This window comes from Aquarana catesbeiana, linkage group LG03, assembly GCF_042186555.1.
Source record: "Aquarana catesbeiana isolate 2022-GZ linkage group LG03, ASM4218655v1, whole genome shotgun sequence".
Taxonomy (NCBI): Eukaryota; Metazoa; Chordata; class Amphibia; order Anura; family Ranidae; genus Aquarana; species Aquarana catesbeiana.
The window spans coordinates 195478563-195492696 of record NC_133326.1 but is presented as its reverse complement, the minus strand read 5'-3'; the positions used below and the strand labels follow the sequence as shown (position 1 = coordinate 195492696).

General features: G+C 42.1%; 1 protein-coding gene across 7 annotated transcripts in view; it reads right to left on the bottom strand.

Annotated features, from left to right (window-relative positions):
- Positions 1-14134, bottom strand: part of KIF21A (kinesin family member 21A) — a 279203-nt gene that overhangs the window by 99424 nt on the left and 165645 nt on the right. For all 7 annotated transcript variants that reach the window (XM_073619687.1, XM_073619690.1, XM_073619692.1 and 4 more), the window contains 2 exons: positions 12082-12150; positions 11796-11989 (listed from right to left, as the gene is read on the bottom strand). In XM_073619687.1, coding sequence (XP_073475788.1) covers positions 11796-11989; positions 12082-12150 — 263 coding nt within the window. The remainder of the gene's footprint in view (positions 1-11795; positions 11990-12081; positions 12151-14134) is intronic.

Below are 14134 nucleotides of genomic sequence, written 5' to 3'. Positions count from 1 at the left end.
ACAGGAACAGAGCAGAGACTGTCAATCAGCAGGAGGTCCTTCCCCGATCACCTTTTTTCTCTTGGTGTCAGGAAAAATTGTGAGCAGTGATTTATGCTGATAGCAATGGAACAAAGCAGCAGACAAAAATTAAATTTAGTGCTCTTAACTGAGACAAGTACACAATATAGATGGATATGCTTTGTTCATATTTGATGTCTAAGGTTTACAACCACTTTAGAACTTTTATCACAGTACATAAGCCCAGAACGCATCGCAAAATGTGTACCTGGTGTCTCCCTGAATCACTTTTGAGTATGTACTTACCTGGGCAACCTTTTCCACACGGCGAGAATGTCCCAAAATTGATTGTGAATTTGGGTCTACAATCTAAGGTCAGCGTTAAATACTATACACTACATACTTATACCAAAGGCACCTACCTGTTCTTTCAAAAAGTAACATCAATACAAGGTTTGCCAGCCTATGAGGTTGATTTACTAAAGGCAAATCCACTGTACTTCAAGCGCACTTGGAAGTGCAGTCGCTGCAGATCTGAAATGAGGGGAAGCTCTGCCGATTTCTATCTTCCAATCAAGTGCAATCAAAAATGCTGTTTTTTTATTGTCCTTACATGTCCCCCTCAGATCTACAGTGACTGCACTTCCAAGTGCACTGGATTTGCCTTTAGCGTGTCCTTTTTGCAACTTTCCCAGCCTACCCCACGCCCCCTAACTTTTCCTTCCTATCTGAAACTACCACCACTTATATCCTGACATAACTTGAATATAAACATTAAACTAAACTGCTTATCACTTCTTTTGTATAAAATTATTTTACAACTGCTATATGAATGTTGTATCTTGGTTCAAAATTCCTTATAAATGTGGAAAAAACAAAACAAAAAAAACAAAAATCACGGTAAAGGAAAGTGTTAAATTTTTGCTAAATTAGGAAGCAACATGCCGCCATATTATCTTATTTAACGGAAAAATATTGATTTTGCGTTGTTACCTGTACTGTTTGACAACTACCATAGTGAGGTAGTCGATAGTGCAAAGCGCCGTACCCGTACAGCGGTCTGTGCATGTGACACTTTGGATGCGTGCGTGCCCACGGCCTCGATGTCGGCCAGTGACCCATGTTCGCGGTACACAGAGGCAGAACGGGGATCTGCCTATGAAAATAAGGCGGATCCCTGTTCTGACGGGAGACATCAGGGAGATTTGCTGTTCCCAGTGATCAGGAACAGCGATCTCTGTGGTGTTCCAGTGAGCCCAGCCCCTACACAGTTAGAACACACCCGGGGAACACAGTTAACCCCTTGATCACCCCCCAGTGTTAACCCCTTCCCTGCCATTTTCATTTATACATTGATCAGTGCGTTATTTTAGCACTGATCGATGTAATAAATGTTACTGGTCCCCAAAAAGTGTCACTTAGGGTCAGATTTGTCTGCCGCATGGACCCTCCGCTGCCATCTTTACAATTTCTGCATACCATGACCTTCTGGGTCATGCTGGTGCTACCAGAATTACCAGATTTCTTTCCAGCTTGATTCTGCAAAAAAGTCGTGGCAGCAACAGAATAGGGGGAAATGCATAGATCATTGAGAACTGATCCCACGGGTCACCAACGCATCTGTTCCGCATGCGAGTGGATCCCTTGTCCTGGACACGAAGTTGACTAACTTCATGTTGAATCTGGACGCTAGAAGATCTACAACCAGAGTCCCCCATCTTTGGCAAACAGCCCGAAAAATGTCGGGGTGAAGAGACCATTTCCCTGGGAATAACTGCTGGTGACTCAAGTAGTCCGTCTGCCAATTCTCTACTCCCGGAACGAAGACTGCCGATGGACGACGGAACATTCCTTTCTGCCCAAGTTAGAATATGGTTCACCTCTCTCTGCACTGAGAGACTCTTGGTGCCCCCTTGGTGATTGATATTTTCCACAGCTGTGGCATTGTCGGATTGGATCCTGACAGGACAATCCTATAACCTGAAAGTCCAGGCCTTCAGAGCCAGATGCACTGCCCGAATCTCTAGGATATTGATGGGCAAGGTTTTTTTGGCTCTTGACCACTGTTCCTGGACAGTTGTCTTTTCTAGTACTGCTCCCCAGCCTAAAAGGCTGGCATCTGTCGTTACCACTTTCCAGATAACTGGTCTGAAGGATTTTCCTTTCAGCAAATTCCGGGTTAGTAACCACCAACTGAGGCTTTGGGACACCCTTGGGGACAGCCGCATTGGCAAGTCTAAAGCTTGAATTGTTTTCTTCCAAGTAGACAGGATACTGTTTTGCAACAGCCTTGAATGGAACTGGGCAAAGGGAACCGGTTCGAATGAAGCCACCATGTTTCCTAGCAACCTCTCGCAAAGACGAATGGAGGGATCACCTTTTGACCAGACCATCCGCACCAGCTCTCTTAGGGAGTTGATTTTTGCCTGAGGCAAGAACACTTTTTTCTGGGCTGTGTCTATCATCAGACCCAGGTACTCCAGCCTTTTTATCGGTTTTAAGGAAGATTTCTCTAGGTTGAGAATCCAACCCAAACTTTCCAGGTAACTGGTTGTAATGCGCATGCTTTGCTCTAAACGAGCCACCGACTGGTCTATTAGCAATAGATCGTCTAAGTACGCCAAGACTGCTATGCCCTGCGCCCTCAACCTGGCTAGAGGTTGGGCCAGGACTTTTGTAAACACCCGGGGTGCTGTAGCTAGCCCGAAGCTGGAAATGCTGCTGTTCTACCTCAAACCGCAGAAACCTTTGGTGAGCGGGAAATATAAGAACATGCAGATATGCATCCCTGATGTCGATAGACGCCAGAAGTTCTTCTCCTAATAGGATAGAAACCACTGACCTGATCGTCTCCATGCGAAAGGAGGGGATCTTCAGGAACCGATTCAGATTCTTTAGATCTAGAATGGGTCTGACATCTCCATTCGGTTTTGGTAATATGAAGAGGTTTGAATAAAACCCCAAACCTTGCTCTTCTGTGGGATTCTGCACGATCACACCCTGAGCCATTAATTGGTCTAGTGCCTGAAACAGAGATTGCCTTTTCTCTGGATCTTTGGGAACGTTTGACCTCAGGAGACGGTGGAAAGTGCCGAAATTCCAGCTTGTACCCAAGAGTTACCGTGGAGATGACCCATCTGTCCTGAATTTCCTCTTGCCAGACTTCTGAAAACTGCAGAAGTCTTCCCCCCACCCTGGCGAGGGGGGGTGCCTCTTCATGATGAGGCTTTAGGATTCTGCTTTGCAGGTTGCTGGCCCCAGGACTTCTTTTGAGCCTGGGCCTAACCCTGAGGTCTTCCTGTTAGAGTCTGACGGCGGAGGCCGTCGCCACTGCCTAGAGGCGGAAGTCCCTGGAGCAGGAGAAAGAGCCTGTTTAAATGAAGGGCGTTTATACTTTCTTTTGACTGGCAAAAGAGTACTTTTCCCACTAAAAATTGTTTGGATGTATTTGTCCAAATCATCCCCAAATAGCTGATCCCCATGAAAAGGGAATCCAGTCAGGAGCTTTTTACATGGTGCTTCGGCTGACCAATTTTTTAACCACAGGATTCTACGCATATGTACTAGCGTAAGGCGGGAGACGCCTGGCTAATAGAATCTTTAATGGCACCTATGGCAAAGCATAATGCTTTTGGTAGTTCAGCCAATTCCCGTGCTTGTTGAGCAGGAACCTCTTTAAGGGCCTGTCTAAACTGGTCCTTTAGGGATTGACAGACGCCTATTGCAGCAACTGCAGGCTGAGTAACGGCCCCTGCCAAGGAAAAAGAGGATTTTAACAGGAATTCAAACCATTTATCTGTTGGATCCTTAAGCATTTGTGCATTGTCTACTGGACAAGTTAGACTTTTATTCACACTGAAAATCGCAGCGTCAACTGCTAGTACATTCTATTTTTTGGTGAATTTCTCCTCCATGGGATAGAGAGTTGAAAATCTCTTTGGAGGGAGAAAATGCTTATCCGGGTGATCCCATTCAGCATAAATAAGCTGTTCTAGTAATACATGAACAGGAAAATGCATGCAAAAGCTTTGAAGGTTTTAAGGAACCCAAGGAAGAAACCGAGCTTTCAGCAGACTCTGTTAGGGGTAGCATGAAAGTAGAACGAACCATCTCCATAAGAGATTGTATCAGCAATTTCTCAGATTGTGAAGGTGAAAAACGTTCATCTACCTTTGTTTCCTCCACAGAGGAATCATCGGTTTGTCTTTCCTCCTGATCGCCTAAGGGTAACACCTCATCATGTGCCCACTGTTCCCCTTGCAAGGGTCTAAAGTGGGGGAGGGGGATCTAGCACGCTTCCTATCCATTTGAATGGAGGATGCGATTAAAACCGCTAATCTTCCTTCCAGACCCTGCAGGGTGGTGGAAAAGACATCTTCACTCACGTAATCAGGGGCTGAGATGTGAGAAGCAGTTGCACCATCAATTTGTTCCAATGGTTCACCCTGGCTTGCCATAACTGGTATTTCAGGCGAGGATGACAGTGTGGAGATGCGGCTGGAGATCCTAGCGACTGGGGGTGAAACCTTTGGTACCTTTTTGGTCTTTGAGGTGTCTTTTTTGGTATGCATAGTCCTAAGCACAAAAGCAGAGGCACTATTAAATTGCTGAACATAGTCATGACAATAAAGCCTCTATTAAGTTAAGCCTAGTGCTGGGAAAAAAGTCCTTCCTGTATCAGGAATGCCACCTGCCACCCTTCTGTGCCCCACCGCTCCTGTGTCCCAGCATAGGCTGCTTGTTTCCTCCTTGCTGCCAAGCAGAGACTGCTCCAGCTGATCCTTTAAGCCTCCGCGCATCCTCGTGGACAATGCACAGCGCCACGCCTAGGTCCCGTCCCTTCATAAACCGCCCACCTCCTTTTCATTTGAAAAAATATTCCCGTGCTGAAGCGTGGGCGGCTTTCAGTTCCGCAGACCCAGCAAGAGGGGGGGGGGGGGGGAGGGGGCAGAGCCCATTACACAGCAGGCAGAGGAAACAACTTTTTGATGCAGAGAAAACGGGACCTCCGCACCCCCCAAAGAGGGGGGGGTGTTACAAGGGGGGGAACAACCACAGCTGTCTCCCTAACCCTTCTGGTCCCTTCGGGGGGGGGGGGGAGCATTCGGCCTATCTCTTACCTTAAGAGGAATCCCCCTGCACAAGCTGCTGCGGCCACACACAGACTGACACTGAGCTGAAGTGAAGACAACAGATTGTAATGGAAATTTGTAAGTTCTGTATATAATTGTATTGTATTTTGTATGTATTGCACATTGCCTTCACTGTGCACACAGCACTAATAATGTTTTCAGTAAATGTTTACATTCTTTCGAGTCCTGATTAGAATAAGCCTACCTATGTAACTCCCCTTGTTACCATAAACGTACAATTGTAATATTAATGTGATACCTACGTAATCATGTGCATAAAAACCTTCAATTGCGTCATAATAAAGCAGAACAGTAATTTGGAAAGATGCTGAGCGTATCTTTTGTGTCTGTTCCCTACTGCAGTAGTTATTATTAATTTGGAACCACTAATCAATATGAGGATAGGAGTTGCCTATCATCAATTTAACCGAGTCAGCATGGCGAGCTTTGCCTTAGGAGGGGATTCCAGGTGACCCTGAGTATCCGAAACGAGGAGCTTGAGACGATCCGGGAATTTCTGATAATCAGCCGGCTGAGGTAAGCCTTTTGCTTACATTTGAGTTATCAGACTTCCTTGATTGGTAAGGCATTTTCGGGACAAAGGGTACCTATTTTACTCCCCTTAATCAAACTGTATTGATTGGTGGTTATATGTTATGTTGTCCCTGTCTATTGTCCATTGGAGTGTTATAGATAAGAAAGGGAGAATAGTGCTGTTCACAGGTATATGTAGTAAATCTGCTAGATAAAGTAGTTTAGAGGCAAGAGGGTATAGGCACACGTAGAGAAGAGAGAAGACTGGCCAGTCATTATGGGCATTGAATTAAGTAAGGGAATGAAGGGTAAGAGACCCTCAAAAATGCCCAGCTCAAGAGGAGCGCTATATATGAACCAAAGGTGCGGTTCCGCCTATACTGAGCCCCTACATTAATGGTTAGAGTGGACATGGATCCACAATGGGTAACTGGGTTACCAAGGTCCACAGGGACTAAGAATCATGCAGAGTAAACAGCTAGAGAAACAGCTATCTACGTGAGCAGGATGGATCAAGGGTGACATTAACACTAGACAGAAAGGGACATTTTCATGTTAAGTTGTGGGATGAATTTGGGGTCAGGCACTACAACTAGTAAAAGTCAGAAACAGAGAAATGAGAATTAAAACAGAATACTTTATATGTTGTCAGAGAGGGAAGATGGGATGAGTACTCTGGCTGCCCATCTGATCATAGAAGCTAGATATAAAAGATATCTGAACAAAATAAGGAATGCAGAATTTATGCAGGGAAATATTAAAGAGTTAAAAGAAAGTGAGAGAATGATATGCATGTGTTGTGTACAAATGGGAAAATGTAAGCGATTTTAGAGAGATATTGGTGTGTGTGCGAATGCTGGGACCTTTAGTTCTATTGCTTGTGTGTGTCATGTACGCAGATGTGACCCCCTCCTTTGTGCTCTCCTGAAAGAATGTCCCTGAGAGGTCAGTGATAAGCTGGCAGGACACCATGCCAATTCCAGTTTTTTAGACAAAACATGTGCCGGGTTAACGAATCTAATGGTAAACAATGTGATCACAATTATTTTGAATCTGTTTTCCAAACATGGTAAAATGAAGGTTACATTTAACCGTGTATTGCACACATTGAATATCCTTTGATAGTGGAAACACTGCATTTAAAAAAGGGAAATTAAGTAAAATTAAGTAATAATGAGTATTCATTTCTAATATGAGTTTAACAATTTTATTAATAATATAGATATATTGAAACTGGTTTAGACAACCTTTGGTTGGAAATGAAATTCAGGTTAATGGGGAAATTTGTAATGAATGAGATTAGTTTAGATTAAGATAACAATTTTGTAATTTTACATTTATACAATAAGCCCTTATTGAGAGAAAAAAAAGATTAAGATGAGGTTGTTATTTGGAATAAAGCTGCCATAATATTTAACAAAGCCAAGATGGATGGGATACATAAGAAGTTCTTCTACAAAAATGATATTGTAAGGTTTTTGATAATAACTTGATGTGTGGTCCATGATGTAAGAGTAATAATAAATAACATTTAAATATAACAGACCCATCACATCAGGTCCACACACCCTGTTAGGATAGATGCCACCTGCAGCCAGTTGTTTTATAGTTTTTGATGCTTTCTGGTCCATCATACAGATTGGTCCTTTTGTTTTTATTTATTTTTATTTTTGAAATCCAAAGCAGAATGTGTGGATTGTGAAATGATGTGCCCCTTTTCCTTGCAAGTACAGTGGTATAAGCAGAAGAATATTTTGGATTTATGGGCATCTCTGCATGACCGCAGGGTATTGTTATTATTTATTATAATATTGCCAGGAAGAAGTTGTCTTTTGAAACATGAAACTGGAGTTCTTACACAAACAGCATGATAGAAAACAAGCTATTGTAATATATTTATGCAAGCTGGACCCAGTAATGAAGGGTTCACCCGATATATCAGAGCTGTAGCTTTTATGCAAAGGTGCTATTAGACAAAGTTAGATATTGTTTTGGTCAATGGTCCAACATTCTGCGCAGCAAATATACAGATAACTAAATGTTTGTCTAATGAAAGGTTTAAAATATGAGTTTGTTTATGTACAAATCTAACAATGAAAAATGCGTACATTTGAATCCAGACACCTTATTGCCTCTATTAGAGGAGGCTGGAGACAAAGGATGACACATGTGTTAAATTGATGGTGTAGAAATCAGCTGCTGTGAGCCCAGTGCAGGACACACTCCCTGAAGACCCAGATATTACATTTTTTGTAGATTTGAGTATGCAGTTTACCACCCAGAAGGATACTCTGTATTCAAAGTCATTGGATCCTTTTTCCCCAGCTCAAGAAGCAGAGCTCCATGTTTTAGAAAAGCCTGTGAGCTATAAAAAGAGTGTATATTTATATAGATAGATGAGATATAGAGAGCTTTTGGTTCCATTTAAAGGGCCAGAAGTTTGTTTTTACTTCGGCAGGTAAACCAACCAAGCATGCCAAGTTAATTTGATTGGCTGTTTTCAGCCTTCCAGGTTCTTGCTGAGGTAGCCATATTAACTTTCACACATGGAAGCAGACCAGGTGACTAAGGATGCTGCATTTACAGCCCCGGACACTTGATGGGTCTGTGCAACTCACAGATTCCACCCTAGTTCTGGCCCAGTATAGCTGGGATTAATAATTCAACTTTAAGGACCCCAGAACGAGAAGAACAAGTGGTCCACAGGGGGCAACTTCTTATGAAACAGGACTTTGGAAAAGGTGATCATTTATGTCTGCCAGCCACTCTTTTCCCTCCAGCTTGACACATGGACCGTGTCATCAGTCACAAGAAGTTATGGCTGCCTTAGTAAATGAGCGTGGGATAGAGCCAGGGTTCTCCACAGTTGTTTTTATAACATACCACTTCTTGTTTTACCTGTTACCAAAGGTGTTACCAAAAGCTGAACATCCCTTCCTGAGATTACAAAAACATATATCCAGATGCCCAAGTCAGGATCTTACGAGTATGCATTTTGTCTGTATGAACATGTTTTTTGGATGTCCAGTGGCAAATGCTACTGCAAAGGCCACAGTAAAAAGTGTTATCAGAAGTAGTTTGTAAGTATAGAGTGCAGAAAGTACAGAGAGTAACAGAGGAAATCATTTTTTATAGGAGAGTCCTTAATAGAAGTTTTGAGGTTTTATTTTTACACCCCCTACTGTCTACAATGTAGCAGACAAAGTAGAGTAAGAACCTAGAAAACTTTTGCCTGAATGTTTTCTTATATTTTATCAAGCCCTTAAAGGGGGATGTTGGACTCTCTCCCTATGGGATTTGGTTTGGGAGTGTGTTACTCACTTGCATATATTTTGTCTCAGCAGCTGAAGTCCTCCATTTGGATCTCACAGAGAAAGTTGCTGATCTTTTAAGGTTTTTGACAAACTCATTTATGTGTTTTCTCCCCAATTCCAGATCCTAAAAGTTTGGAAGGATCTAAAACTAAAGCCAGGTGACTTGTGGATTGTTAAGAGACATTTATATATAAGGAAATGTTTGGAGACTCAATACAGCATCTATTTCATGTACAGTTTTTGCAAAACTTGAAGGAAAAGTCACCTGGATCCACACCAGACGCTGCAAAAATGACTAAATTAAAGAAATCTCTGTGTTTGATTTGTTTCCCTCTTGTGATCACAGTCTAGGGTACTTTTTTATTCAATTATTTTAATTGTAAGGGATATATATATATATATATTTGAAAAGTAGTTCAGCCATGTTGAAGTCATATTTGTCTTTTGTACGTCTTCCATTTTATGTAGAATTTTCTGTGTTTACATATGCTGATAAGTCAGCATGCCAACAATTCAGCTAGAAGGCCATTCTGGCCACAGGAGTGTACAGCCAGTACTCTGTAAATATGTCTTATCAATCATTTGTTTTTCACAATGAAAAGTCATTTTGGTAATGAAAAAGTTGCTCAGCTATTATTTTCTCCACAATGGAGTTTTTGCTTCTTTGGCCAGGACTACCTCCACCTAAGCGTTTGGAGGTTCCAGGTTAAAGGTGATAGCAGGTATGGTTAGTGATCAAAATATTGATCAAAAGAGGGGAGACTGTAATGGAAATTTGTAAGTTCTCTATATAATTGTATTGTATTTTGTATGTATTGCACATTGCCTTCACTGTGCACACAGCACTAATAATGTTTTCAGTAAATGTTTACATTCTTTCGAGTCCTGATTAGAATAAGCCTGTCTATGTAACTCCCCTTGTTACCATAAACGTACAATTGTAATATTAATGTGATACCTACGTAATCATGTGCATAAAAACCTTCAATTGCGTCATAATAAAGCAGAACAGTAATTTGGAAAGATGCTGAGCGTATCTTTTGTGTCTGTTCCCTACTGCAGTAGTTATTATTAATTTGGAACCACTAATCAATATGAGGATAGGAGTTGCCTATCATCAATTTAACTGAGTCAAGATTAAGGTATGTGCATACACTCCCTCTAGTGGAGATTTAAGGCATAACAAAATTTTTTTCCCTTAAAGAAGAAAGCATAGGTGGACTTTTTAGTTCCTAAGTTTCTTCCCTTGCCTTATCCCTGCCGCAGGATTTGCTGAATTAACAGACAATCCAACCTTCACACATCACAGCGGGCTGCGTTTAGCAAACCTTCAAGGACCGGGTCCCTTTTTATCGGGGTTCCACTCCCTTGGACCTTTAAAAAGCACCCCACCAGGAAAGCTTTTAGGTAATGTAGCATGACCAAAGCCCTGGGCCCTGAGGTCCAGCCCTACAAAGAGAGGCGTAACAGGCAAAACCTTGTGCTTCGTATACGAGGCCCAGGTACCATCCACTTTGGTCTCAACGGCCCTTTGGATGGATCTGGTCTATAGAGGCTATTTAAATCCAGCATGGATGCCTCCTGGAGCTCCTCACAGCACATATTCACTCGTGACCAACACCTTAGACACTGGCGAAAAAACTGATGTGCTCCTGGAAGGAAAAGGGGTTATATAGGGAGTGAACTTCCTGGATTGGGTATACCAGTGTCCATCACCTGAAGGTGCCTATATACCCATTAAGTTATTAACTTGGCTCTGTGTCCCATGATGTACGAAAAAGAAATTTGTCTTTGGCCTTTTCACTGTATACCTGATCAGCTGTGGCCAACCACACAGATCTTTGTGTTTGTAAATACAGGCTCTGACTGCATTTCTTCCTGCCATTCAAAACTGAAAAGCAAGTAGAAAAACAGAGCAAGACCTGCGAGTAAAAGCACTTATTAGGCACAAAGTTAAAGTTTATTTCCTTCCTGATCACCCCTGCCATTAGTACAGTGTCAGTGTAGAGTATTATCTCTGATCACTCTGATCTCTGATGTATTAGTGTCACTAGCGATGTCAGTGTCCGTTAGTGTCCCTCCCAGCCAGGGACAGTTAGCATCAGACTGACTACCACACTATCACAGTCACACTATAAGTCGCTGATCACTGCCATTACTAGAATAGTGTCTGTACAGATCTGTATCTTGATTAGAACTATATTAGTGTTCCCAATAACCAAGTGTTAGAAGGATCAGCCTAAATTTATGAAGAACTTTGCTTTTATGGGATGTTTTTTTAACAGAAAGTAGAAAATACCGTTGGCCTGGTCATGAAGGGGGTAAAACCTTCCAGATGTCAAGTGGTTAACTGAACATTTCATGCACACTGGACGTTTTTGGAAGTTTTTACAGCAGCTGTTTTGGCTTCAGAAGTTTTTTTCTACAGTCAATAAACTCACCATCATGTTAACCCATGTGTCCATGCACACATAGGCTGTTATCAACAAATTGATTTGGCTGGGGCTGTAAAAAAACAAAACTTGTGGGTTCTGAGAGGAGTTTTTCAGCTGTTAAAACGCTCTAATGTAAAAAAACGCTGATAAACGCTCAAAAAGACGGCTCACCAACGCTTGACGTTTTTGATCAATTGAAAAAAAAAACCACTTATAAACGCTAAAAAACGCTATTGCAAAAACATTGAAAAACTCACTGCAAAGCTGCTGGCGTTTTTAGAACATTATTTTAACGTCCAGTGCGCATGAGGCCTCATAATTATTAGAAATGTGTAAACAGGGCATCGTTATCAAAGTTATGATAAAAGGGTAATATTTACCTTGATCCATTTAGAGTGTTAGAAGCTGCAGTCTGAACTCTGGCTATGGGAATTCGAGGTCTCTGCTGTCCTGCAATTCTCTCATGCTCATCTACAACATGATCAGAAACTGGTTCTGGTAAGCTGATTTTACGGCTTGCCCTTCCAGCTACTTTATCAGACATTGGTTTTACTTGTCGCCGAAGTGCAGTTACCTGTGAATGAGGGATGCAAAATCCAGTAAAAAATTTAAATCAATGAATTGCCACAAATATTAAGTTATTCTTATAAACATGTCTGTATTTACCTCCTCAGTTTTTCTTCGCAAAACAACTTCTTGCTGTCTTTTCTGTGCCTCCAAAAGCCGCAACTGACTCTGAAATATAAATAAATGATTACAGTTATGGGCATGACGTGTTTAGTAATTTCTTATCAATGCTACATTAACCGCTTGCCGACCAGCCGCCATTTTACTGTGGCAGGTCGGCACAATCCCACGAACCGTCGTAGCTATAAGTCGGCTCGTGGGATCGGGATAGCAGGCGCGCACGCTGCACAGTGGGGGGGGGCGATGCTCGAGGCCGATGGTCACGATGACCGCTGGCCACGAGCGATCGCGACCACGAGGGACAGAACACGGAAGTGTGTGTGTAAACACACAAATCCATGTTCTGTTCTGAGAGGAGTGACAGATCGTGTGTTATTAGCTAGGAACCACGATCCGTCACTTCCTCTAGTCAGTCCCCTCTCCCTTCAGTTAGAATCACCTCCCAGGGAACACAGTTAACCCCTTGATCGCCCCCAGGTGTTAACCCCTTCACTGCCAGTGACATTTTTACAGTAATCAATGCATTTTTATAGCACTGATTGCTGTAAAAAAATGCCAAAGGTCCCAAAAATGTGTCAAAATTGTCTGATGTGTCCACCATAATGTCGCAGTCACAATAAAAATCGCTGATCGCCGCCATTACTAGTAAAAAAAAATAATAAAAATGCTATAAATCTATCCCCTATTTTGTAGATGCTATAACTTTTGCGTAAACCAATCAATATACGCTTATTGCAATCCAAAAATATAGAGATATAACACAATGCTTTAAATAGTACATGTACACACCAAATAAGTAAATACGAGTTTACAGAAATTATTTACTCTAAATTAAAATGGTGTTTAAGCACTTTTCTTTTTTGACTGTTATTTTAAAGTGTATATCAGGCATGTTTTTTTCCTTTTTTTGATAGAGTGGGGAAGGGTTACAACCCTTGGTAAGCCCCACGCACATCTGAAGAGATGCATAATTGTGGAATTCTGACGTGATTCTGAAACACACTAAAATCACATCAAAACGTGCTAAAGAAAACCAACGGTTAGACTTACCAGTAACATGGTTTCTAGGAACCGTCCAGGATGGCATGCCTGAGAGATGAGAGGCTCCTTCCTACAGGAAACACAATCACTTGACAGCTGTATATAAGTCCACACTCTTCCCCTTGTCCCTCAGTTTGTAACAAAGTAACTCTCAAAACTGGGCGGGAAGTAGGCATGCCATCCTGGAAGGTTCCTAGAAACACAGTTAGCGGTAAGTCTAACTGTTGGTTTTCTCCTCTCACCTTCCAGGATGGCATACCTGAGCTGATAATCAAGTAACTGCAGGCCTACCTTAGGGCAGGACCGCAGCCTGTAGCACCTTCCAGCTGAAGGCTGAGTCTTGTTGCGACAGCACTTCTACTCAGTATTGCTTCAAGAAGGTGTCTTGACTGGACTAGACGGCTGCACTGCAAATCTGTTCCCAGGAGACCCCCTGCCTTCTCAGTCGAAGATGTTGTCAAAGCGCTGGCTGAATGAGCTTTAACCTTTGTTGGTGCAGGAATGCCTGAACTCTCATAGGCTAGAGTAATAGCTTGACTAATCCACATGGAAACCAAAGCTTTGGAAGCCTGGAGTCCCTTCCTTGATACAGAATATAGGATTAAAAGATGGTTGGATCTCCTAAATGCTTTAACCCTCTGTAAATACGAGGAAAAATCTCCATACATCTAAACAGTGAAATATTTTTCTTTATAACTTTTAGGTTTTTCACAAAAAGATGGCAGGGTGATTTTCAGCTACCTTTGGTAAATACAATGGGTCTGGCCTGAGGGTGACCCTATCTGGCAGGATTAACAAAAAAGGTTATTTTATTGACAAACTTTGTAGTTCTACTCTTCTAGCCGTGGTGACCGTCAACAAAAAAGCCCATTTTAAAGTTAGGAACTTAAAGGAAACCTCCTCTATTGTTTTGAATGGGTGTTTAGATAAAGCCTCTAACACTCTAGTTAGATTCCACAGCAGAAAACTCTCCTTTGTGAGCGGGGCAATT